Source organism: Herpailurus yagouaroundi, unplaced genomic scaffold, assembly GCF_014898765.1.
Source record: "Herpailurus yagouaroundi ecotype Mexico unplaced genomic scaffold, PumYag 180, whole genome shotgun sequence".
NCBI lineage: Eukaryota > Metazoa > Chordata > Mammalia > Carnivora > Felidae > Herpailurus > Herpailurus yagouaroundi.
Genome location: NW_024412411.1, coordinates 17177545 through 17202651, shown reverse-complemented (window position 1 = coordinate 17202651; position 25107 = coordinate 17177545). Strand labels below are relative to the sequence as shown.

The 25107-nt window shown below is 39.6% G+C and overlaps 1 protein-coding gene across 1 annotated transcript in view; it reads left to right on the top strand.

Moving 5' to 3' along the window:
- Positions 1-25107, top strand: part of GRM5 (glutamate metabotropic receptor 5) — a 522995-nt gene that overhangs the window by 460263 nt on the left and 37625 nt on the right. Inside the window, exon 8 of the mRNA XM_040489104.1 lies at positions 5537-6476. Within this exon, the coding sequence (XP_040345038.1) occupies positions 5537-6476 (940 nt within the window). The remainder of the gene's footprint in view (positions 1-5536; positions 6477-25107) is intronic.

Below are 25107 nucleotides of genomic sequence, written 5' to 3'. Positions count from 1 at the left end.
AGATAGCTACTTAAATAGATGTTATCAGAAAATAGGTTTGGGTTTTCTAGTGTATTTATCATCTGCATTTCTAGAAAGGACTGCAATGTTGTGCATCCTCTATGAAACTCTAATATGCTTGCCAGGAGGGAACTTCATTGACATGATCAAGATTCTTTAATCTAAAACATAACATATGCTAAATTGATTAAATTTATAGTAAAACAGATAGATAGATAGATAGATAGATAGATAAATACATTCTTAGTTAACCTTTCTATATCCTGCTAGTATGTAGTAACTGACCAGTACACTAAGACTACTTCCAGTAACTTACCATTATACAAAAAAGGAAAGAGGGACTTAAAAAAAATCAATGGAAAAAATGCCCAGTAATTCTAAGAAGGAAATAAAGAAAGACTTAGGAAAAATAACAGGGCATTCAGATGTTTGTAAACCAATGCACACAGAAGAGGTAGTAATCAATGAGAATTTTAATTTATCTCATAATAGAATTAGCATTATTCTGAGATTTGGAAGAATATGTTCCATGATAGGAATATAGCAATGGAAGGATACAACCTTGTTCAAATAAATACTGTAGATCTAACAGTAGTAAAAGGGGAAAGATATAAGAGAAAGATATATCCCCAGAAGAGGTATCTGCAAACATGAAGCTCAAAGCTTTGTGTGATCCCCCTGTAAAGGCTTTTTAAAAAAGAAAACTTGAGGGGCGCCTGGGTGGCGCAGTCAGTTAAGCGTCCGACTTCAGCCAGGTCACGATCTCGCGGTCCATGAGTTCGAGCCCCGCGTCGGACTCTGGGCTGATGGCTCAGAGCCTGGAGCTTGTTTCCAGTTCTGTGTCTCCCTCTCTCTCTGCCCCTCCCCCGTTCATGCTCTGTCTCTCTCTGTCCCAAAAATAAATAAATGTTGGAAAAAAAAAAAAAGAAAACTTGAATCATATTGTTAGAGAAGGGTGTGATGGGCCATCCAATTGACCACTTTCCTTTAACTTCTGATACACTTCTTTCCTTTCAGCTGGTCTACCTTATGTCTTCCTGACATATGTTCTTCGTATGCCACTCCTTAATATTGGTGTTATGCCAGACTTCTAGGCTTTGCTCTCATCAATATCTGTGTGTTTCCTCATTAATTGCCTTTATTTCCATGTCTCTTATTTCCACCTGTAAACAGATGATTCCTAAAGCTATAACTTCCACCCTGATATCTCTTATATACCTCTGCTTCTACCTTCTCAGTAACTCATAGACATTTCAAACACAACATGTCCAAATTGGAACTAGATATCATCCTCATAAAATGTGACTATTTTCTTCCCGCAGCCCTCATCTTAGTTAATAGCATTTCTGTCAACTTGGTTAAAAGCTTCTCTCCTGACTCTTCTGTCTGCCTCATAATCTTTTTCAATGCTAGGTCTAAAATGTCTTTACCAGCCCAGTGTTTCCTTGAGTACAATGACTTAGTTTTTGCCCTATATCCCATGACTGTCCTCTTGTGATATCCTTCTAACCAGTTTATTCACCTCCAACCTCCACCTGTCATCCTGACCTATGGTTTTTCTAATCTATCTTCCTCCACCCCTAATCCTGGCCCTGAGACAATATAGTTTATGGAAAGTCGTAGGTAGGGTTAGGGTGATCACATCTTAGAATTATCATGTAATACATTCACACACTGGATGAGAAATCACACACTGCATTAATAGTCTATGGTTGGGCTGCCAACCAAGGACCAACGATCAGTTGTATAATCATTGAGCTTGCTTATTCAAAATAAAATTATTTTGTCTTATCCCAAATGTACTGACTAAAAATCCCCTAAGTTAGGCCCTTGAGTTGTATTTTTGTAGACTCTGCAAGTGATTGTGATGCACATCCGTTTTTGGAAACTCTAAGAACTTATCCAATTATAAGATTCAGTGATTATAACACTCTAATCAGAATCCAATTTTCTATTCTGAGAGAATAGTTACAAAAGTATTTTGTGCAATGGCAGCATCATTAAACTAAACATAAAGTCTTCTGAGTGGTTCACATTAAATGAAAAAAAACATGCATTTGAATGTATAAATTCTTGTAAATTTGTGAAAATATTCACACCACATTAGAGGCATGCCTTATGTACATTTCTTCCTATGTATGTATCTGATGGGGTTTTCTTTAGTTTCAGACATGATGTTAATGGGTTACAAAGGAAGAGTTCAATAATATGTTTGATGTAAAAATAGTGGTGAATGTTGTCACGGGAGAACATTTAGAATTACGGTGCTAATTATATCTATACAAAAGCAATTAATATTTAGCAGAGCAGCAGAAAAAAGTAATAAATATTTATACATTTTTTTTCAGTTCATTATCTTTAGCTAATGAAAGGATTCCCACTTCACGTACCACATAACATGCTTCCTATACCAGTAAGTTACTGTGGACATTAATAGCTCATGACCTAGGAGGAGAAACAGGACCCTTTAGAATTAACTATAGTAGATAATAAATTTCATTGTAATATATGTGTTCTAAACAAACAATTATGGAAAAATAAGGGGAGGAGTGATTAATACCTATTTTTCTGTTGTAAAATAGTCTCTGCAAGGAACAAATCTATATAAGTATGGAACTAAACACCATTGTATACTAAAGCCTCAAATATTGAATCCCAACATATAATCAGTATATGTAAACATAGATGCCTAAAAATAAGGATTTAGGTATGTTCATTAGCAATGAGATATGTGTTTATTTATAATTAATGACATTATGCAAAATAATTATATTTAGTCTAGGCCATCTACATTTTTTTTTTTAATTTTTTTTTCAACGTTTATTTATTTTTGGGATAGAGAGAGACAGAGCATGAACGGGGGAGGTGCAGAGAGAGAGGGAGACACAGAATGGGAAACAGGCTCCAGGCTCTGAGCCATCAGCCCAGAGCCTGACGCGGGGCTCGAACTCACGGACCGCGAGATCGTGACCTGGCTGAAGTCGGACGCTTAACCGACTGCGCCACCCAGGCGCCCTGGCCATCTACATTTTTTAAGTTAAAAGCACTTCATTTCAATATTAAATAATCAAGTTTTTAAAATAAGAATGCATTTTTCCATAGAAACAATTTTATAAATTGTGCTGAAAATTCTATGCTAACTCACAAATTCTATTAAACCTATAATGAATTGGGATGCCTGGGTGGCTCAGTCCGTTAAGCCTCCGACTTTGGCTCAGGTCATGATCTCACTGTCCGTGAGCTTGAGCCCTGCATTGGACTCTGTGCTGTCAGCTCAGAGCCTGGAGCCTGCTTCGGATTCTGTGCCTCCCTCTCTCTCTGTCCCTCCCCTGCTCAAGCGCTTGCTCTCTCTCTCTCTCTCTCTCTCTCTCAAAAAATAAAGATTTAAAAAATTAAAAATAAATAAACCCCATAATGAATTTAACAATAATATTAATGGTACTGTTTGAAATCTGAGATCTTGAAGAAAGAGACAGGCAAGGCAGATATAAGGGACAGAGAATGTTTCCTTTTTACAAGAGCTGCTTTTAGGCGTATTTTGAAAGAACCAAATGCTTCTTTACTACCAGTGCTTATTGTCATCTCTCGTACCTCCTAGTAACCATTAGTATTCAAAAACACTTACTACAACACCCTTGATCATGGGTAATGGGAATTTAATAGAAAAATCTTACACCTATATCAATTAGGATTTGGGTTGGCTACATATATCAGGGGGAAAAAGTAGCTTAAACAAGATAAATGTGATATACATAGTCTAGATCTAGTCAGGGGTTCCATAGTTAACAGGGATTCAGGCTCCCTCTATTTTTTCTCTTCCAAAACTCAGAACACATTTTCTGTCCTTAGTTACCTTATATTCCAAGGTAACTGCTGGAGCTCTAGCCACCATGTTTATATTCCAGGCAGGAGAAGGAGAAAGCCAGAAAGGGCAAAAAGGGTACTCTCCAAGATGAGTCACGTTCCTTTAAGGAGTTCCCGGCTTACATCTCTCTGGGTAAAACACCATCACATAGCACATCTGACTACAAAGGTTGCTAGAAAATGTAGTGTTTTAGCTGCACCCTTTACTACCCCCAACTGAAATTGGAGATATGTTGCTGAGAATAAAGGGGAGAATGGATATTTGTTGGCAAGTAGTAAAATATTCCTCAAATATCCAGTGCTCCAGATTGTTTAATTCCATTCCTACTCACTCAAGATAGTTTCTTTATTTTTATGTTTCTATTAAATGTAACACATGCTACTTCATACACACACACACACACACACACACAGAAATGTGGCTAAAGCAGTGGTTCTCATCTTTGGCTGCACATTTAGAAGCACTTAAAGTGTCTTTTAAAATTCCTGATACTCAGACCAATTAAATTAGAAACTTAACACTGAGACCCAGGCCACAGTATTTTTAAAAAATGTCTCCAGGTGATTCCAGTGTGTAGCCCAGTTTGAGGACCACAGTCCTAAATAAAGAAATGTGAAAAGAAGGTGCATAACCTAAATGATGCCAAGTTTTGTCACTTTTTTCTGATGTGTAATGAAGTGATATAAAAACCTGCAAGCCATGAGTCGAAAATAATTTTAGGAGTATTGGCACTTCCCACAGAAGCCAATTTTTTGTCTCTGGGGTCATTTTTCCTCTCCTGCCTCCCTCTTTTCTTTTAAAGTGTCTTCTCTTGATAACACTGGAACCATAGAGTTCTCTGAAAATCCTAACTGTTCTATACAGTGGATTCAAGGACGGCATGGATGGATCCAATGATCACCATCCTTGATGTCTTGACCTCTCACATAGCTCCACATCCATTTAAACTCTCTATATTGCCTCAAATAATTTTCAAATCTGTCCACACTTTTATCTCATTCCAAATCCACACAGCAACCAAAGGAATATTTAAAACAGGTCTGACCATGCCATTCCTCTCCTGTACATAGATCCCTCCCATGACTTCCTATTACTCTAGGACTCTCTGCACTGCAAGATCCCTTGCTGCCTACCTCCCAGCCTTATCTAGGCCACCCATTACACTTGGTAGGTGGCCTCTTTTTGTGCCTCCAATGCCCCCTAGCTCTTTCCTTACAATTAATCTCTGTGTGCCAAACCTACTGAATCCCCAAACTCAGCCAAACCAACACTTCCATTTGCTAATTCCTGTTGAAGGAGGCTTTTATTGCTTACACAGTGTCAGGAACCATACTGTGCTTCTTAATGGCCTTTATCACAGTTGTAAGTAATTATTTAGAAGCACTCCCTCCCCAATTATTTTTTATGAGAGCAAAGAACATGTTCTTCACCATTTTGTTTTCAGAACCGAGAACAGCTCCTATCCCAGAGTCTGTGTTTAATACTATAAAGATAAATATTTTATGAATGAATATATGAAGAAATGAGTACTATAGGAGACTGAGATTAGAAGGGCAGATTGTAGTCAAAGTGAAAGGGTCATTGGCAGCTGCTTGTAACTTAGGCACAAGTGACCCAAGTAAATGTTTCTTCCTTTTTTTTTTTTTCCAATATGTGTCTGTGTCTCTGCAGGTTGTGATCTGATCCCAGTACAGTATCTTCGCTGGGGTGACCCTGAACCCATTGCCGCTGTTGTGTTTGCCTGCCTCGGCCTGCTGGCCACCCTATTTGTTACTGCAGTCTTCATCATTTACCGTGATACTCCAGTAGTCAAGTCCTCCAGCAGGGAACTCTGCTACATTATCCTTGCTGGCATCTGCCTGGGTTACTTATGTACCTTCTGCCTCATTGCAAAGCCCAAACAGATTTATTGCTACCTTCAGAGAATTGGTATTGGTCTTTCTCCAGCCATGAGCTACTCAGCCCTCGTAACCAAGACCAATCGTATTGCAAGGATCCTGGCTGGCAGCAAGAAGAAGATCTGTACCAAAAAGCCCAGGTTCATGAGTGCCTGTGCCCAGCTAGTGATTGCTTTCATCCTCATATGCATTCAGTTGGGCATCATCGTTGCCCTCTTTATAATGGAGCCTCCTGATATAATGCATGACTACCCAAGCATTCGTGAAGTCTACCTGATTTGTAATACCACCAACCTAGGAGTTGTCACTCCTCTTGGATACAATGGTTTGCTGATTTTGAGCTGTACCTTCTATGCTTTCAAGACCAGAAACGTTCCAGCTAACTTCAATGAGGCCAAGTACATCGCCTTCACCATGTACACCACCTGCATCATATGGCTGGCCTTTGTGCCAATCTACTTTGGCAGCAACTACAAAATCATCACCATGTGTTTTTCAGTCAGCCTCAGTGCCACAGTGGCGCTGGGCTGCATGTTTGTGCCAAAAGTGTACATCATCCTGGCCAAACCGGAGAGAAACGTGCGCAGCGCCTTCACCACATCTACTGTGGTGCGCATGCATGTGGGGGATGGCAAGTCATCCTCAGCAGCCAGCAGGTCCAGCAGCCTAGTCAACCTGTGGAAGAGGAGGGGCTCCTCTGGGGAAACCCTAAGGTAAAGGTTGTGGGGGGGAGGTGTGGGGCACTGGTCCCTGTAGCTGAAGCAGTGACATTTGCTTCCCAGGTCTTTTAAGTTTAAAATATCTGAGTGAATGAAAACTGTGGGAGGCAGGGTGCTGGGAAAGGGGCCTTGGCCTTCTCATTGAATGGTTTTCATGGGGTTAATTGGATGTAGAGCCAGTTACTTATGCCAAAGCCAGAAACAGAGAAGTTGAGATAAAGAACAAAAGCAGAGTTTTGGCAAAAGAGAAGTGAGGTCCAAAGGGACAGGGAGAGCACGGTTAAGTCATTAAGCCAAGGAAAGGACCTCCAGGTCCGGAGGGTACAGAGGAACATAGTGGACCAAATTCTAGTTCCCAGAACACAGTAGAGAATTTATTGTTAACAAAGATCAATGCTGAGCACAGAGTGCCAAGAACCTCACACACCTGACTGCGTTATGTGCCTGAACCTTTTCCAAGCTCAGCAGAGTCCTTGACTGTTCATCCCATAGAGGCATGTGAATGTAGAATTTATATTTTAGTTCTTAATGGGCAACTTGAACTCTTAAGGAAATGTCTAAGAATCTGAAAGGGTCAAAACAAAGGGACTTTGCATATAATCTTCCTAAACAACTAGCCAGTTTCCCATTGTGGCCCACAGTCCCACCCCATCCTTCATGCTCAGTATCCCAGGTAGTAGTTATTGGTCACCTCTTATCTGCAAATAAGCCAACAGCCAATGATTTACCCCTATGTGAGGCACTTCTCTAAGTGATAAATGACACCTATAGCACTTCAAAAGGCAATGAGATCATCTTTTTTTTTTTTTAGCCAATTAAGATCTGTATCTTTAATAAACATCTGGAGAACACTGGCAGCATAGATTACTATATTCCATGTTGTCCCAGAGAAGTGTGGTTCCTTAAAGTCTGTTTAAGTATGACAGACTCTTAAGAACTGAAAGTGTAACCTATCATCCCATAGAGCTGCTCAGATCACTTGCTCCTTCCCTGCTTCTCTGAGGAAGGGGAGATGGTGGCCTCTGTGCACAGCTGATATGAAATTAGTTCAACTAATAACTTCCCAGTATGAGGGCAAAGAGATCAGTGGCTTGGGAACAAATTTGGAGGTATTAAAAAGGCTACATAGGGTGTTACTGGGATAAGGACTTCCTCCATTTAAGAAGGGCATATCAGTCAGAAGAGCTAGTCAGAACATTATCTGCTCACTCTACAGAGATTTGATAATTTTCCTAAAATCTAGATAAATAAGTGGAAGACAAACCACTTACAAGTGGAAGATAAATAGCTAAATATTGTTGCTTGAACAGTTCTCTTATACTATCATTTAGCCTGCATGGAAAGTCCCACCTTTCCATCAGGCCTAATTCTTCAAAGCCTGAATAATGGTGATGATAAAGATACCATGTCTTCTGAGGATTGAAAAGCACTCAGAATACTTAATCACGTAGCTTAATTCATTTGCATTATTAACTTCTATCCTTGCCTCTTTTATTTTTTTTTTCCTAATTCTTGTATGCCTCTCATTGCTTTCCATGTACATTGTTCAAGGTATTTAACTAAATTGTAAATCTTGGGGAAAACAACAGTGTCTTCTCCTACTTCAATAAATTGTGACAATATCATGGTCTGTCCACAGAAGGCCCTTCATATATTTAACTTGCCAGAATATTTTCCATCTGCTTTCTTAACTCCTCCCTCCCTAAAATATTCTTTTTCTGAAACTTCTGCAAGATCAGCCTTTTATTTTGTCTAAGAAAATGTATTATATATATATTTTTTTAATTTTGTAACATTTATTTATTTTTGAGAGAGAGAGAGAGACAGTGTGTGAATGGAGGAGGGACAGTGAGAGAAGGAGACACAGAATCTGAAGCAGGCTCCAGGCGCTAAGTTGTCAGCACAGAGCCCGATGCGGGGTTTGAACTCACGAACCGTGAGATCATGATGTGAGCTGAAGTCGGACACTTAATCACCTGAGCCACCCTGGCGCCCCGAGAAAATGTATTTTTCAAACTTCAATTTTACCAGCCTTTGTTTAAACTCTTTCTTCAAGTAATATGTACATTGTTCAAGGTACCTTCCAAGGCACCTTCCAAGGTATCCTGTACCTTCCAAGGCATCCTGATAGGTATAAAAAAAAAGGTTGCCAGAGGGATAGAATTGTGAGCTTGTGCCTAAGCACCCCAAAAAACTCACTAGGGCAGGCTACTTAGGCAGTGTGGAGCAGTGGTGAAGAACATGGTTTTGTAGCCAGTTTCTCCTGAGTCTGAATACTGGCACTGCCATTTCTTCTGTCTGAGGCTTAGTTTCTTCATCTGCCACGTTAAGATCATATCATCTACCTCAGAGGATTGTAAAAGAGTGAAAGAAATAATATATGTGTAAAGGCCAGGTACACAGTAGATATTTCAATGAACATATCAGAGTACAGAGCTAGGCAGCTCTGGGATTGAACATTGGCAGCATCGCCTACCAGCTGTGGGACCATAGGCAAATCAGTTAACCTCTCTATGCCTTAATTTCCTCCTCTGATGAATGAAGATAATGAAATACAGACTTTACACAGTGTTTGTGAGATTAAACGAGTAAATACATGTAAAGTGTATACCATGCAGGAAGCACTTCTTAAGTGTTTGTTTGCTATTATTTTTAACTACGTTAACAATTGTCAGTCTTCTTCCACACCTGAAAACTTCTGTGTCAGGTATGCAAACAAGATGATCCTAATAACGAAGAGAGCATCATAAAAGGCAGTATAGATCTATAGACACATTAATTACACAGCCTGAGCTTCCAGAGTATCTCCATTTTTACATGGTCTAGTTCCTTGCCAGATTGTAGAGGATATCGTTCATCCTAATTTAAGCAGAATAAGCTCCTTGGGAGTGAGAGCCTTCTCTATCTTGTCATTGCTGTGCCTCCAGTGCCTGGAAGTCCCAAGAAGGGTGCTTGACACATAGAAGACACTAAATAATCTTTGGTATATTTATTGAGCAAATAAATTTGGCAAGGTAGTAATGCATACCCTGTACTACTATCCCCTGGTGGTTCTACCACCTTTTATAACATTAAGCCTACTGTGATCTGTATTATAAATATCTCCTGCACTCCTATGGTCCTCAGTTTCTGCTCAAGAATCAGGTCATTAATCCCATCCACTGATCTGATGCATTGCTATAATTCTAACATAGCTCTAGTAACATTAAGTTACATTTTCAACTGTTTTCTTTATACTTCAGTAAATAAGGGGCAACATAAATAACAAAATTCACTAATAGTGCCAATAGAAAACAGAAACTCTCTAGATTTGTGGCAGTACTTTAACTTGTGTTCGTTACATGGCTATGTAGTCCTTGATGATTGGATTTTGCATTCAGCATTATTTGAGTATGAAAACATCAAAGAGAATAAGGAGGGACCTTTGGCAATTGTTGGGTTTTCTGCACGCAGTCTTGTCAAATGCTGGTCTGTATGATTATAGCTGAGACAGGCTATAGTCTGATTATATAGTGACTTCTTTTTTGCCCTTAACCAGCACACTCAGACTGGAACCTGCTTTCAATAGAAGAAAGGCCAGAAAAAACTATAATACCCTTGCATCACACAATCCCCTGTCCCCTTCTTTTAAGCTATAACCCTAAAAAATAAATTAGATCCAAACTAAAACTATTTTCCTCTGTGTTTCCCATGAGCTCTCATATGAAGTATTTCATCTCTGTTATCCAACACCAAGATGTTTAGAATCTTAATATAGTATTTATCACATTGCAAGACATAACTGGCTATGTATGCATTTATCTTCCCTTTTATTTTATAAAGGCCAGTATGTATAACATTATCTACCTCTATGGCTTAAATAATGGGGAAACAAGTGAACTCAGAGCTTCTAGTATTTTCACATTTTATTCTAAATTACTTTCATTAGTTGGGCTTCTCAGACTTGAATTCTGTAATATGCCAATAAACCTATCTATTGGGATCTATGGTGGGCTTAAGTAGTTAACTTAACTCTCTGACTGTAGGTCTCTGGGGAAAAGCAGCTGCTATGCAGGACCCAGCCTGGTTCTGCTTTCTTACATCTGTTACATGGAGAAGTGGGCTCCTAGAAACCCAGAGTGGGTCTGGGCCCTGTTTGAAAAGGCCTATGCATATCCCTTCCATATCTGATGGCAGAAAACTAGGGCTCCATTTTGAAGATGGCACTAATTTCATACTCTAGAGTGAAAATAATACCTCCCGAGATTATAGTGACTGTGTTTCCAAAAGTTAGGACACACTGTTGGAGCAGTAGATGCAGGACAGTAGATGCAAATACGGAAAGCTAGTTTATAGTTCTGGCTTTGGAGCCACACCTGGAATGAAATCTAGCTGTGTGAATTTGAACAAGGTATGCCAGTTTGTCTCCTTAACTGTAAAATGGTAGATAACGATCCCTGTTGTGAGAGTAAATGAAGTGATGAGTGTTAAATGCTTAGCTATTAGTGCGTTAAAAGCATTCAATAAGTGGTAAACTTTTTAGAAATGTGTTCAGCTGCAAGTAAGAGAAAGCCTGATTTTGAGAGACTTATAGGATTTGTATGGGTTTTGCTTTCCTCACGTTACAAGAATACGTAGACAGACAGCTCCTGGTGTTCCTCCAATGCTCTCAGTGGTGCCAGAGCCGACGTCTCTGCTGTTCCCCAGGCCTTTTACTAATGGTTCCACAACAGTTCCATGCATTGCATCCTTTTATTAGGGAAAACAACAGTCTTCTCAGAATCTCATAACAACTGCCTTTATGTCTCATTGGCCAAACTGTCTCATGTAGCTACCCCTGGCTGCAAGAGAGTAGAAAAAAGCTTGCATTGAGCTTTTACACCTTCTATAATGGAAATGGAGAGGGAGGAGGGAAATGGAGAAAGAGAAGCAAGTCAAGTGCTTGTGGGATAAGCCCATGAATAGTGTCTGCCATGGAAAGTGGTAGTACCTAGCAGTAGTAGTGGCAGTAGTAATGGTAGTAGAATTATCTAGTGGTCACAAAATATTGAAAGTAGAAGCAATAATCTTTCCCATTTTTCAAATGTGGAACTGGGGGTCCAGCATGGTTAGAATACTTGCCCACAGTCTTGTAACTAATTAGTTATACAGCCATTCTTAACTCAAGCCTTAGCTTGTTGGCATTAGAAGTCAGCATTCCCCAGAATGTATTCTTCAGAAAGCTAGTCTCACAAATTGTTCCACGAAAAACAAAAATTATTTGGTCAAACAAGTTTGAAAAAACTCTGACTATTCTTTTAGAACCTTGTGACTTAGGGATAAACACTGAGAAGTTCTGCAGCATAGGAACCATTCATTTGTTAATTCTTTTCCATCACTTCCCAAGCTGGTTGAACACAAGACGATTTTTTTCAAGTAATCTCTTAACATTCTGGAGAACCGGTAGCACAAAGGGGACTCACTATGGAAAATATCATCAGAGCCGAAGGGAAGACACGTTTCTAGGGGACCAAAGAGTAATTCATATCTTCAGTGAGAGGGGGACCAGAAAGAGCCAATTTCCACCTCTGGGCATGGAAAGAGAATCACTTTTGTTCTCTGAGCACCTAAGGGAAAAACAGAGCTAATTCTAACAGATCTAGCAGTTTTCTGGGAAGTTAAATAGGCTCACCCTAGAGTACCAAAAAGAAAAGCACCCAAGAGTCAGTCATTCAATTCACTGAAATAGCAAAGGGAGATTTTTATTTAAACGGGAGTGAGTCACTATAGATTTCTTTTTTTTTATATATAGAAACGTACTATTTATGCCATCAATGTATAGAGGTCCCTGTGATTAACATTTTGGTTCTAGACACTAATTCTCCAGCACGACATGGTGCAGCATCAAATCACTGTCAAGCGGATAATGCCATGCTTCCATTTAAGGCCTTCACTTCAGCTGCAAATTGACAAATGAACACAAAACCAGTTCTGACCTAAATAAAGCATTGAATTTGATGAGTCTAAACTTCTGGCTCTCCAAGATTCAGAATTTCCACGGTCGTGGGGCTGAGTTTCTAAGATGCAGTGGGCATCTCATGGTTTCATTAACAGCAGAGGCCTGTAGCTCTAAATCATAAATTTTCTCAGAAGGTAAAACCCTCTCTGGGCATTCTACTAAGGTGGCAGAAACATTAGCATTGCCTCCACCTTAGTTTTAGAAACTATCATTTGCCACTTTTGTTTTAATTAACTAATTAACTCTGCTTTCATTAAGATTGTCATGAGAGCCCAGTTAGACTGTCTGCTAAAGCAACTGCTACCCTTTCACATGTATCGTCCAAATCATAATGTGCCTGGAAAATTAGTTCTCTTGGGTGAATTCCAGTATACCTGGACTATTATCCAAGATCTGATGATTTCCAATTGTTTAGATTTCATTAAGGAATTATTAGTCTGTATGAAGTGATTTTCGTGTGATCCTTTCTCTTTAGAATCATCTGCTCTTTCCTTCCATCTTATTAGGGGTTCCCAGCCTATCAGATTAAACTATCTCACAGATTTCTCCTCATCTGGACTCTCAGAACATTTAGCACACATTCGTCAAACCTTTTTTGTTTATTATTAATTCACAAACAGAAGTGAGCACTGTCAGGCACTGGTAGGCCAGGGAGAGTTGGGGGTTGTCTTGTATATATATACAATATTTTCACAACTATCTAATGCTGTCTTAAGAGTATTTATAACTTCCTCAGTGCCTAGCCTAGTGCCTGACATAGGAGTGCTCAGTGATGGATTCTGAATCTGGTAGAGAACAGCTTTCAGGGCTCACACTGCCATTACAGGGAGCAGAACCACTCACTGTGGACTTGATTGCCCAGATTTTATCTGATAATGCTTTGTTCTAAAAATATAAGAAAAAATAGTTTTTGCTAAAAGCAACCTTTTTGTTTTCAATCAAGCTTCCATTGAGTGCCAGCTCTGTGCCAAGCACTATTCTAGATTCTGGGGATACAAAGATAAGTAAAAAACAGTCTTTGAGGAGCTCTCAGCCTCCCAAACCTGCAAACAGGTTAAGTTCCATAAAGTGCTATAGTGCTGTGATAGGAGTCCATGGGAGAACCGAGGGACCCAGAGACAGAAGCAGCAAATTCTACATGTCAAGAATTAGAAAAACCTCCCAAAGGAACCAGTTCAAACAATAGATACTATTTAAATGCTTTCTCCCTGGGGTGCCTGGGTGGCTCCCTTGGTTAAGCATCCAACTCTTGGTTTCTGCTCAAGTCATGAGCTCACCATTTGGTGGGTTCAAGCCCTGTGTCAGGCTCCACACTGACAGTGCAGAGCCTGCTTGGGATTCTGTGTCTCCCTCTCTCTCTCTCTGCCTTCCCCCACTTGCGCTGTCTTTGTCTCTCTCAAAACAAATAAATAAATAAACAAACTTAAGTAAATGTTTTATCCCTGCTTAGATGTCCTCAGGGGTTCACCAGCTGGGAAAGGATAGAGCCAAACTTCCTTATGTGGTGGCAGGAAAGACCCCTTGTGGTATGACCACTCCCTCCTCCCCCACCCCTGGGCCAGCCTTGCATCTAGTCACTCCCTGCTTGGATTTCCATTCTGACCTATTCAGTTTTCTTGCTTTCAGGCCTATACCAACACAGCTAATTCATTATAAAACACACCTGTCCCATCACCCTCAAGTCTCACTCAGCTAACTCACACTCCTCTTTGATACCACTTTTACTGGAAAGCCTGTCCTGACCCTCTGAGACTACATTAGATCCCACTCTTCATGATCTAAATGAGTTGTGTTCTTCTCCTCTACAACATTCATCATCCTGTGTTATAATTACATGTTTAATTGTAAGACTCCCTTGTACACACACACACACACACACACACACACACACTATACTGTGAACTTACTAAGCAGAGGGTCCATGTCTTTTTTATTTTCTGTGCCATTAGTAACCAGCACAGTGCCAGGCACACAGTTAGCACTCAAAAATATTTGTAGAATAAATGGATAAATGGATGGATATATGAATAATGACATTTGAACTACACTGGCATTTGACAGAGAACATAAAGAAGGGCTGAAGATAGTGAATAATTATATTCATTGAGCACTTGTGATGAGCTACATACTGCTCTAAACTGTTATATGTATTAATTGTTTTATTACTCAAAACAATCCTCATCTTACAGATGAGGCAACTGAGGTAAGCAGAGGCTAATTCTCTTGCTCAAATCCATAGAGTACATGGAGGAGGCAGGCCTCGAATAAAGACAGAATGGCTTCAGGGCCCACAAAGGTAACCATTAAATAATGGTTCTCCATTCCAGCTTTTCATTTTTTACAACCTGAACTGAGAAAAACTGGAATTGAATAGGTGTGAAATGTGACTTCCCCCCAAGAGTTTCCCTGAAAACTGCTCCTGTGGAACTTTATGGTGCTGTACTTTCTTGACATGGTCATGCTTCCAGCTGAGCCTGATCTGACTTGTATTTTATCAACTTTAATGGCTGCCTGACATCTTTTCTATTTAGTGGTTTTTTTTTTAAGTTTATTTATTTATTTGAGAGAGAGAGAGAGACAGTGTGAATTGGGGATGGTCTGGGAGAGAAGGAGAGAGAATCCCAAGCAGGCTGCATGCTGACACTGCAGAGCCTGAAGCAGGGCTTGGATTCACGAAACCACGAGATGGTGACCTGAACCAAGAGTTGCACACTTAACCGACTGAGTCACCCAGGCGCCCCTAGTGGTGATTTTTAACTATCTGTATAGATTTTGTGAGAGAAAAATCTGACTGATTTGTTTTTACTATTTATAGTATTTATTATACTCATTAATATTACCATCTTATTATAACTAGGAATTTTGAGGATTTACTAATTTCCTGTATAATTTTTTGTTTGTTTTTTTGGTATGCCTAATCTCAAATAAAATCTCACAAAATAGGCATGGAATCCTAATGTTTCCACCCTGAGCCCAGTCCATTTTAATTCCAATTAGTGTTTAAACACTGTACACTAAGTACATCACTGAATTCTAGGAATATAAAGATAAATAAGACACAAACCCTGCCCTTAGGAGCAGCTCATGGAGTAGTGAGAAAGACCAAACCATAACCAAATCACTAATTTGGGGAATGTATGAAGTAGTAAAGGAGACTATACTCACGGAAGTCAGGCTCAAAAGGGCACTTTGCCCAATCTGCAGGTTTGCGGAAGGCTTCCTGGAAGGGTGATGCTTGCACTGAATCCCAAAGAATGAAAGATTAAGTGAACCGGGTGAAAATCATGGGGTACACAGTTTGGGGGAACAGATGAACAACAGCCCAGATGGATGACCCATCATGATGTGGTCAGGGAATTACAGCATATAAAGTGTGTGTGGGCAGGTGGCAGGAAATGGATTGGAGAGGCTTGTAGGGAAGGGGCTTAGCCTGATCAGAGGGCTGTGAGCTGACCACCTTCCGGCTGTCTCAACTTCCTTTCAACAGCCTTTTCTGTTTACCATCCAAATTCCTCATACTCATGGCTACTTCTCAACACCAACGTGATGCCTCCCCAGCTATCGCCAACCAAAACTTACGTGTCCTCACCCTTCCTCTCCACTAGACAGCAAATTCATTTGTGCTTTTACAGTAATGATCATTAGTGACCTGCTTCATCCTTTATGCATTAAACACTTATTGAGCAACTACTTTATTACAGAGACTGTGCTAAGTACAAATACATGATCTCACAGGATCTTCACACAATATTTTATAACAGAAAGTGTTATCCCCATTCACATATAAGAAAAAAAAATAACTGAGGCATGAAGAAGTTAAGCAAGCTTTATTTAGTGCACAGTTAATAAGTAATAAATTTGGGATTCAAACCCAGATCTATATGGTTCTGTAGCCCTTTTTTATTTTAATATTGCTTTTTTGATGGATTCATTTTCCCAACCATGTATAATCCACTTTGTCATTGTTGTTGATAAAGTCACTGTGATTATATTTCTGCCAAATAAAATATTAACATTTTGATTCTAATTTTTACTCCCAGAGAAATGACCCTAGAGGTGACTTTTTTTTTTTTTTTTTTTTTTTTTTTTGGCATACAGGCAGATCAGTCAAGGCGACATCATGGAACAAGTAGTCTGTCAGTGTCTCTCATGTTATAACTTGGCATAAGTACTGTGGTATAGGAAGTGAGCCTTGACAGCAAAGATATGGATTCCAATCCCGGCTCTGCCATTTACAAACTGGAACTTTAGACAAAGCACTTAATTCTGAGAGCCTCTGGACAATGAGGATGATAATACTCGTCACGCTCTTTATTATGCACACAATGATCCTGTGATCCTGTGATCATTGTGCACATAATACAGCATCTCTCCCATAGTCCAGGTTCATGTGAAGTGAGTTTCCTTTTTCCTAATCAGGGGGTCATCTCAGTTCATGTCCACCCAATATACAGCTCTGGTGACATAATATGAGATTCCATGACATCATTCTTCAGGAAATTTACTGGAATGGAAATATCTGACTTTGGGAATCTGGCCTGAATTACTAGTAAATCATTGCTACATCCTGGGAGCCCACAATTCTCTAAATTTCCATTATATTATTAGGCAGTAGGTTACAAAGTTTGTGTTAGTGCTTTTTCAGAAATCAGGCTTTCCTCAGAGTTTGAAGGTGATTTGTGTTAGCCATTTTTCTCATTCCCCTTGTGGTGTTGGCAGTGAATTTATATTTCTTCATAAAAAAATATTTTGACTTTTAATTTGGCCCAGATGAATCTATTTTAATTAATGTTTAGAAACTACATGATGAATCACTATGGTAAATTTTGTACATAACATGATATGAAGCTCTGTTTGCTAAGGCAAGTGTGTGCTCATGTTCACTTACATTTAGCCAAAAAAAAAACAAAAAACCAAAAAACCAAAACAACAACAACAACAAAGCAAAACAAATAAAACAACTGACAGGCTCGCTGCCTGGCCTTGTTCTCAGGCTTCACGACTGCACACTCAGGATAGCAGGAGCTGCCAGAGAACGTGACTCTCTCTCTGCTGAGTTAAAATGACACGGCCAAAATGCAAACTAATGACACTGTTTTCTCTAATTTGTTACTCATGTGGCTTTTTTAGTTGGGAAAAAAAAAAAGAGAGAGACCGTGACTTGGTAAACAAACATAGATCTGTCACTGACCTTGCTCTTCCAAAACAAACAATAACTGAAAAACAAAGTTTGGTAAACTTAATGAAGCTCCCAGAGAAGATAAAGATAATTATAATCAACATTTGTTAAGGAACTACTAGTCCTGTGTGAGACACTTTACCATGTGTATTACACACCATTGTCTTATAGAATAAAGCTCTCCAACCCCAGAGTTTCCGAGGCAGTATGTCTTGGGTGGGGCCAGAAAGTTTGCATTTGTAACAAGCTCCCAGGTAATAATGATTAATATTGATGAATGAATGTTCTGGTGACATAGGGATCACAGATTGAGAACCACAGACTTAGATATTTTCAGCTAACAACAACCATGTGAGTTAGATAATGTTATTATTATTCTCTGTTTTAAAAGTGAGAAAACTTTAAGTGCAGTGAGGTTAAGTGATTTGTCCACAATTGTACAGCTCTTTAGGGATGCAGGTGGGATTCAAACCCAAGTCTAAACACCCTGGCTTCTTCCACAGTAATTTGGCTGACAAGCTTTCAAAAGGATATATCAAGTGGGTAATTGTTATCAAGTATGGTAATTAATCCATACTAGGATCTTTGCTGTGTGGACTCAAACTCTAGGGCATTGCCTGCCCACCTAGGCATAAGAAACTAACACTGCTATTGCAAGAGGCTTGCTATTGGTTGGGTTATTAAGCATAATTTCCACTCTCTGCTCATAAATTCTACAGCAGTCTCAGAGAAGACTCTAGAATGTCCTCCCACCTTCTTCCCATATGACTGAAGGGCATACACTTTTGCCTCAGTGGAGCCAATGTCCAATCAGGAGATCAGCTGCCATTCCTCTACACTCAGGTCCAAACAAACAAGTGTATCAGTGCCAAATGGGAGGGCATGGTTAACTAATGGAGGGTGTGGGGAAAGGCCTTGGCATATACATTGACTAGTATTTCAGTGTTTGATCACCATGTAATATTGCCATAAAAAGAAAAGCAAAAGCAAACCGGTGGAGCCACCTTCTTCAATTTTAAATGGAATGGGTAGAACAAGGAAGGTAATGGAGCCGTGTAATATCAACATGGATGTCCTCTGTAGGAGGCAGAACAATAACCCTCAAACATGGTGACATTCCATTCCCTGGAATGTGTGAATATGTTACCTTACATGACAGAATGGACTTTATGGATGTGATTATGTTAAAGATCTTGAGATGAGATTATCCTGGATTATTCAGGTGGAACTAAGGTAACCACAAGGGTTGCTATAAGAGGAAAGCAGGGGTATCAGAGCCAGAAAGAGATTTAAAGATGATACTCTGTAAGATCTGCAGCTCAACTAAGTGATTCTATTCTAACCATAACATTCCTTAAAAGATATCTTGGCTCCGACAGAGAGAGAGGAGATACTGGTCTTCTCTACACAAAACTCTGGTGAGGTTCCATGACATTCCACAAGGTTTTACTCTGGTCATATGTATCACACATACACACACATGTACACATTCTAGCAGAAATCACTGAGGGCAAGAACAATTTCTTATTTATCCCTAAGGTGGCTCTGGGCAGAAGCTCAGTAAATTGCTACTATGGTCACACAGGAGGCAAAAAGGAGATGGAGCTCTACTGATCCCTGCTACTTATTATGATCCTCAAGGGAGAAGAGGTCCCCACTGCCCTACGTTGACCATCTGTGTGATGTCCTGGTCATTTCACTCTGACCCCCACAGATGACTTGGTCAGAAGCTGAAGAGAGCAGTACATACTTGACCCATTGGTGGGAGTCAGGCACACCAGACAGTGGGTTCTGACTCAGGGAGACACATTATGACATTGAGGGGAAAAGGCACAGTAGGAGCATCTGAGGGAAATGAGAGGGAATTTGAGTTCAGAGTGAAGAGTGGATGCTTCTCTCAGGGACTATCCAGCCACGGGGTACAGCCAAGTGTGCAGCCCATTGCTGGAGAATGGACTGGGGCAGAAGTACACAATGTCTCCTCCATGCACAGAGCTAGTGCCTGCCAGGACAGCAAAACGAGAACCAAATGTTCTAGCCCAAATGGACCAGCAAGCACTTTTCCCTTTCATTGGTTAACCGATAAAAATATAAGGAAAAATTGATTTCAGCATCCACTCATAAGAGAAGTCTAACTTTAGGACTTCTTTTAATCTAAAAGATGTTTGAAATTTTTGATGATACTTGAGAAAAACTGAGCAAATTGACTTCAGAGAGGAACTTACAAAGACACATTAGCAGAATGCTAATGTGCTGAACTGGAGCTAAACAGATGCAGACTTCTGATGTCTTGCCTATCTTTTTCACCTTCAAACTCCAAATCCCTGCATCAAAGCACATGTTATCTAATTTCCCCTTGGACATTTCCAGAGGCTTTCATTTAATTGTATTCACAGTGCAGACACTGCTTTGAGACTACATCTCCAGGGAGAAAAGTGCCAGACAGAGAGCAAGTCGAGAGCTGACAGGAGCAGACAGCCTTTAACTCCAGGGCATTTCTAACCAATCCTCAGTGGTGCCAGTGAAGAACCAGGCTCTATGTGTCAATTGTTTACAGACTCTCCCCTTCTTTCTTCTTTTCCTTGCCCCCACAGCCCTCAGGCCCACCCGGAGCAACAGGGGACTGGTCCCTCTTCTGGCCAGTAGGTGGCAGGCTGGGTTCTCTGGGCAGCTCCAGTGGGAGAGAGCATTTCACCTGGCTTGTGCAACGATAGAGGACTGCCACTGTGGGCTTGTACAGAGAGCTTGATGCAAGCAGCTGGAGGCAAACTTTTGTAGGAGCAGTGCTAACAGCAGATGTGCTGATTCCCAGATGCATTGACTGAAGAATACTCCTAACACAAACTTGTTGGTTTTCTAGTCATCATTGGTGACACATTCCCATACCTATAAAAATGGTGTGACATATAAAAGCTGAAAAAAAAAATCAGCATTGCTTCCTAGAATATTGATGCTAGATTTTAAAAACATATATGTTATTTTCATACACTGTAGAGGTGCCTCACCTAAATATTTTCCTGCCACACACTTTGCCACCAGAAATGCCTTTCAAATTCAGTTGATCATGCTTCCAGTGTTTGTTCTTCTGGAATCAAACCAACTTTTATCAAGATCTTTGGTTTATTGGGGATGCAACAAGTGCCCATGCATACTATTTATTTAATGCAATTCATTTTTTTAAATTTTAATTCCAGTATAATCAATATACAGTGCTCTATTATTTTCAGGGGTACGATATAGTGATTCAACAATTCCATATAATATTCAGTACTCATCATGACAAGGGTACTGTCATCCTCTTCACCTATTTCACCCATCCCCCCACCCACCTCTGGTAACCATTCCTTTGCTGTCTATATAGTTAAGGGTCTGGGGTTTCTTGTTTGTTTGTTTGCCTCTTTTTTCTTTGTTTTGTTTCTTAAATTCTACATATGAGTGAAATCATATGGTGTTTGCCTTTCTCTGACTTATTTCACTTAGCATTATGCCTTTTAGATCCATCCATGTTGTTGCAAATGTGACTGAATATTCCATTGCATATATATATATATATATATATACCATCTCTCCTTTATAAGTTTTTTTTTATCTATTTATTTTGAGAGAGAGAGAGAGTACAGAGGGGCAGAGAGAGGGAGAGAGAGAGAGAGAGAGAGAGAGAGAGAGAGAATCCCAAGCAGGCCCCCCACTGTCAGTACAGAGCCTGATGTGGGGCTCAAACTCATGAACCTTGAGATCATGACCTGAGCTGAAACCAGGAGTTGGCTGCTTAACTGACTGAGCCATCCAGGCACCCACATACCACCTCTTCTTTATCCATTCATCTATCCATGGACACAAGGGCTGTTTCCATATCATGGCTATTATAAATAATGATGCAATAAACATAAGGGTACATATATCTTTTTCAATTAGTATTTTCATATTCTTTGGGTAAATACACAGTAGTGGAATCACTGGATAATATGGTGATTCTATTTTTAATTTTTTTGAGAAACCTTCATACTGTCTTCCACAGTGGTTGCACCAGTTTGCATTCCCACCAACAGTGCATGAGGGTTCCTTTTTCTCCACCTCCTCCCAACATTTGTTATTTCTTGTGATTTTGATTATTACCTATTCTGATAGGTGTGAGGTGATATCTCATTGTGGTTTTGGTTTGTATTTCTGTGATGATTAGTGTTGTTGAGCATCTTTTCATTAGTCTGTTGGCCATCTGGATGTCATCTTTGGAGAAATGTCTGTTCATAGCTTCTGCCCATTTTTAACTGGATTATTTGGGGGTTTTTTGGTGTTGTATAAATTGTTCATATATTTTGTATACTAACCCCTTACTGGATATGTCCTTTGCAGATATCTTCCCCTATTCAGTAGTTTGTCTTTTTATTTTGTTAGCCCAATACTTTTCTTACACCCACCCTGCTCAGAAGGCTTGTTATGTCCATTATACCAATAAAGACACCAAAGTTTAGAGAGATGAAGACACTTATCCAAAGTGATGAGTGGCTAAACCAGTGTTTGAACAGTGCTGATGCAGTTAAGAACTTTAGCCTTAAAATGTAAGGCTTTCTCTAAAGCTTTACCTTCCGAAGGAGAAGCAAATCTGCCCTGTCACATGCTTAGTCACACCATTTCTGGAGGGCAATAAAGCATGAGGAAGGGGCAGGTAGCGTTTTACTTCAGTACAAGTTAATGAGAGTCTGTAGTATTTTGTACCTGAGTGTGCTCAGTGCAAGTAAGACGGGGTTGGGGTCTGCCAGTGGGAGGCAGATGAAAAGGACCCCAAGAACGGGGTGCGGCAGTCACTACTACTACTGGACTTAAAATCAAGCTTTTAGGCACTCCAGCCAAAAGTTTACACAGACAGAAACTATAGAAGACAAGGTGGAGTGTAGGATGTGGAAAGAGGATATCACAATGATGAGTTTGACGCTGATAGCTGTTCCCAAGCATTTATGATGTGGCAGGGACTATTATCAGTGCCTCATAAACATTCTTCAGATCCTATTCAGATCCTAAGACAACCCCATGAGGTAGGTAACATTAGGATCCTCATTTGATAAATGAGAGAACTGAGGCACAGCAAGGTAAAGCAAATTGCCCATGGATAGATATCTGAAAAAGGTTGGACCTTGAATTCTAATCCCAGGAGTTTGTTTTTAGAGTCCACAACCTTAACTACCAGAAATTATAAACGCTAATACTATATTTGAAATTGCTGTAAAGAGTTTGTAGGAGTCAATGAAAGGTCGGGATTGAAAAATGACATTTGTAAAAGTGTGACCTTCACTCTATTTTGATTTAGGTCTGATACCCTCCTATTTACCACCCTTGACAAATGAAATGATTATCCATTGCCCCATTTTCTTTTGTGAACACTTTCCTTTAGTACTTGCTCTTTCTGTGAGACTTAAAGCCACTGTCTGGTGTACTCTGCTGAGTTATGATCTAGTTGAGATCCAAACCCAATACGGTTTGATCATCTAAACAAGAATGCACAAGGACATTTCAGTTTTTCTTAAGTTTATTTATTTATTTTGAGAGAGAGAGAGGGCAAAGGTGGAGGAAGGGCAGAGAGAGAGAGAAGAGAGAGAATCCCAAGCAGGCTCCACACTGTCAGCACAGAGCCCCGTGTGCGGCTCCATCTCACGAACTGTGAGATCATGACCTGAGCCAAAATCAAGAGTCATATACTTCACAGACTGAGCCACCCAGGTGCCCCAGGACATTTCAATTTTTGGGGGGCTGAAATATCTACATAATACAGATAGCACTTACTTGAATTAAATTAATACAATGAATGGGATATGTTTCCTAAAAGCAGATTCAGACTAAGTACATGGTTACATTTTTACCAGTTATAATTTTTAATGATTTATTTTTATTTTCTTTCTTCAAATAAAGACTATTTCTAAAGTTGTCAATATAAAAACATGTGAGACAGTGGAAGGTATCTTTTAATAAGTGGTCAGGTGTGGTTGAAATTTACCAGCTATTTCTTAAGCACCTATTTCATGCAAATATTTTGGTCAATTTTTAGAATTCAGTGTTTTTGATATCTTGGGTAATTATAATATAATATATAAGACAGGACATCAGAGGAAATATTATTTTATTTTATTTTTTTTATTTTATTTTTTATTATTTTTTTTATTTATATATGAATTTATTGTCAAATTGGTTTCCATACAACACCCAGTGCTCATCCCAAAAGGTGCCCTCCTCAATACCCATCACCCACCCCCTCCTCCCTCCCACCCCCCATCAACCCTCAGTTTGCTCTCAGTTCTCAACAGTCTCTTATGCTTTGGCTCTCTCCCACTCTAACCTCTTTTTTATTTTTTTTCTTCCCCTCCCCCATGGGTTCCTGTTTAGTTTCTCAGGATCCACATAAGAGTGAAAACATATGGTATCTGTCTTTCTCTGTATGGCTTATTTCACTTAGCATCACACTCTCCAGTTCCATCCAAGTTGCTACAAAAGGCCATATTTCATTTTTTCTCATTGCCACGTAGTATTCCATAGTGTATATAAACCACAATTTCTTTATCCATTCATCAGTTGATGGACATTTAGGCTCTTTCCATAATTTGGCTATTGTTGAGAAATTATTTTGACCAAGAAATTAAATAATAACCTCATCACCACTTCTCTAGATATTGTCATTGAAGGCTCTTCTTATTTTTACATTTCCTCTCTGGATAAAAGCTACACCTTCAACCTAGTTGCCCAAACCTGTGTCAATCTTGACTCTTCACTTTCCTTGATAAGACTTCACAGCCAATCAATCATAGTCTCTGCTTATGTTATTTTATCTTTTACATTCTCACCAATATTGCCATGGATCAGAACTCCATAACCTATTGTCTGTACTGACATAATATTATAAATCTCCATTATTGATGCACCAACCTGTCCCAACTGCTGCCAGAGCCATCTTCCTAAATTGCAAAGTTGATCACATGACCCAACCTGAAAATAGTAGGTATACAAGTCTTAAAATATAAAAATCTTAAAACTCTTTTACATGACTCACAAAGCCCTTAAAGATCTGGCTGGCCCTTCAAGATTTAACCTTGAGGTCTAGGCACCAACTTACTGCACCAATCCCCCAATGTCTCTTCCACCAGTGGTCCTCCAAACACATTATTACATATCCCAGCAGTACCAAACTGCATATAATTCCCCAACATACCATGCCTCAGCTATTTCTTTGTTTGGTATGTTCTGCCTATGTATATTCTATTTTTTCTGCCTCTTCTAATACCAGTATTTATCTCCCTTTTACCTATAAAATACCTTCTTACCCTCCAATTACTAACCCAAATATTACATCTCTTTTATAAATTGCATTTCCATTGGACTTGCTGGGTCCCTTCATGTAGTACTTCTTAAGTTGTATTAAATTTGCATGCTTTTCTCCTGGCTAGACTGTAAACTTCTTGTAGGCATTGCTTTCTCTGTCCCCA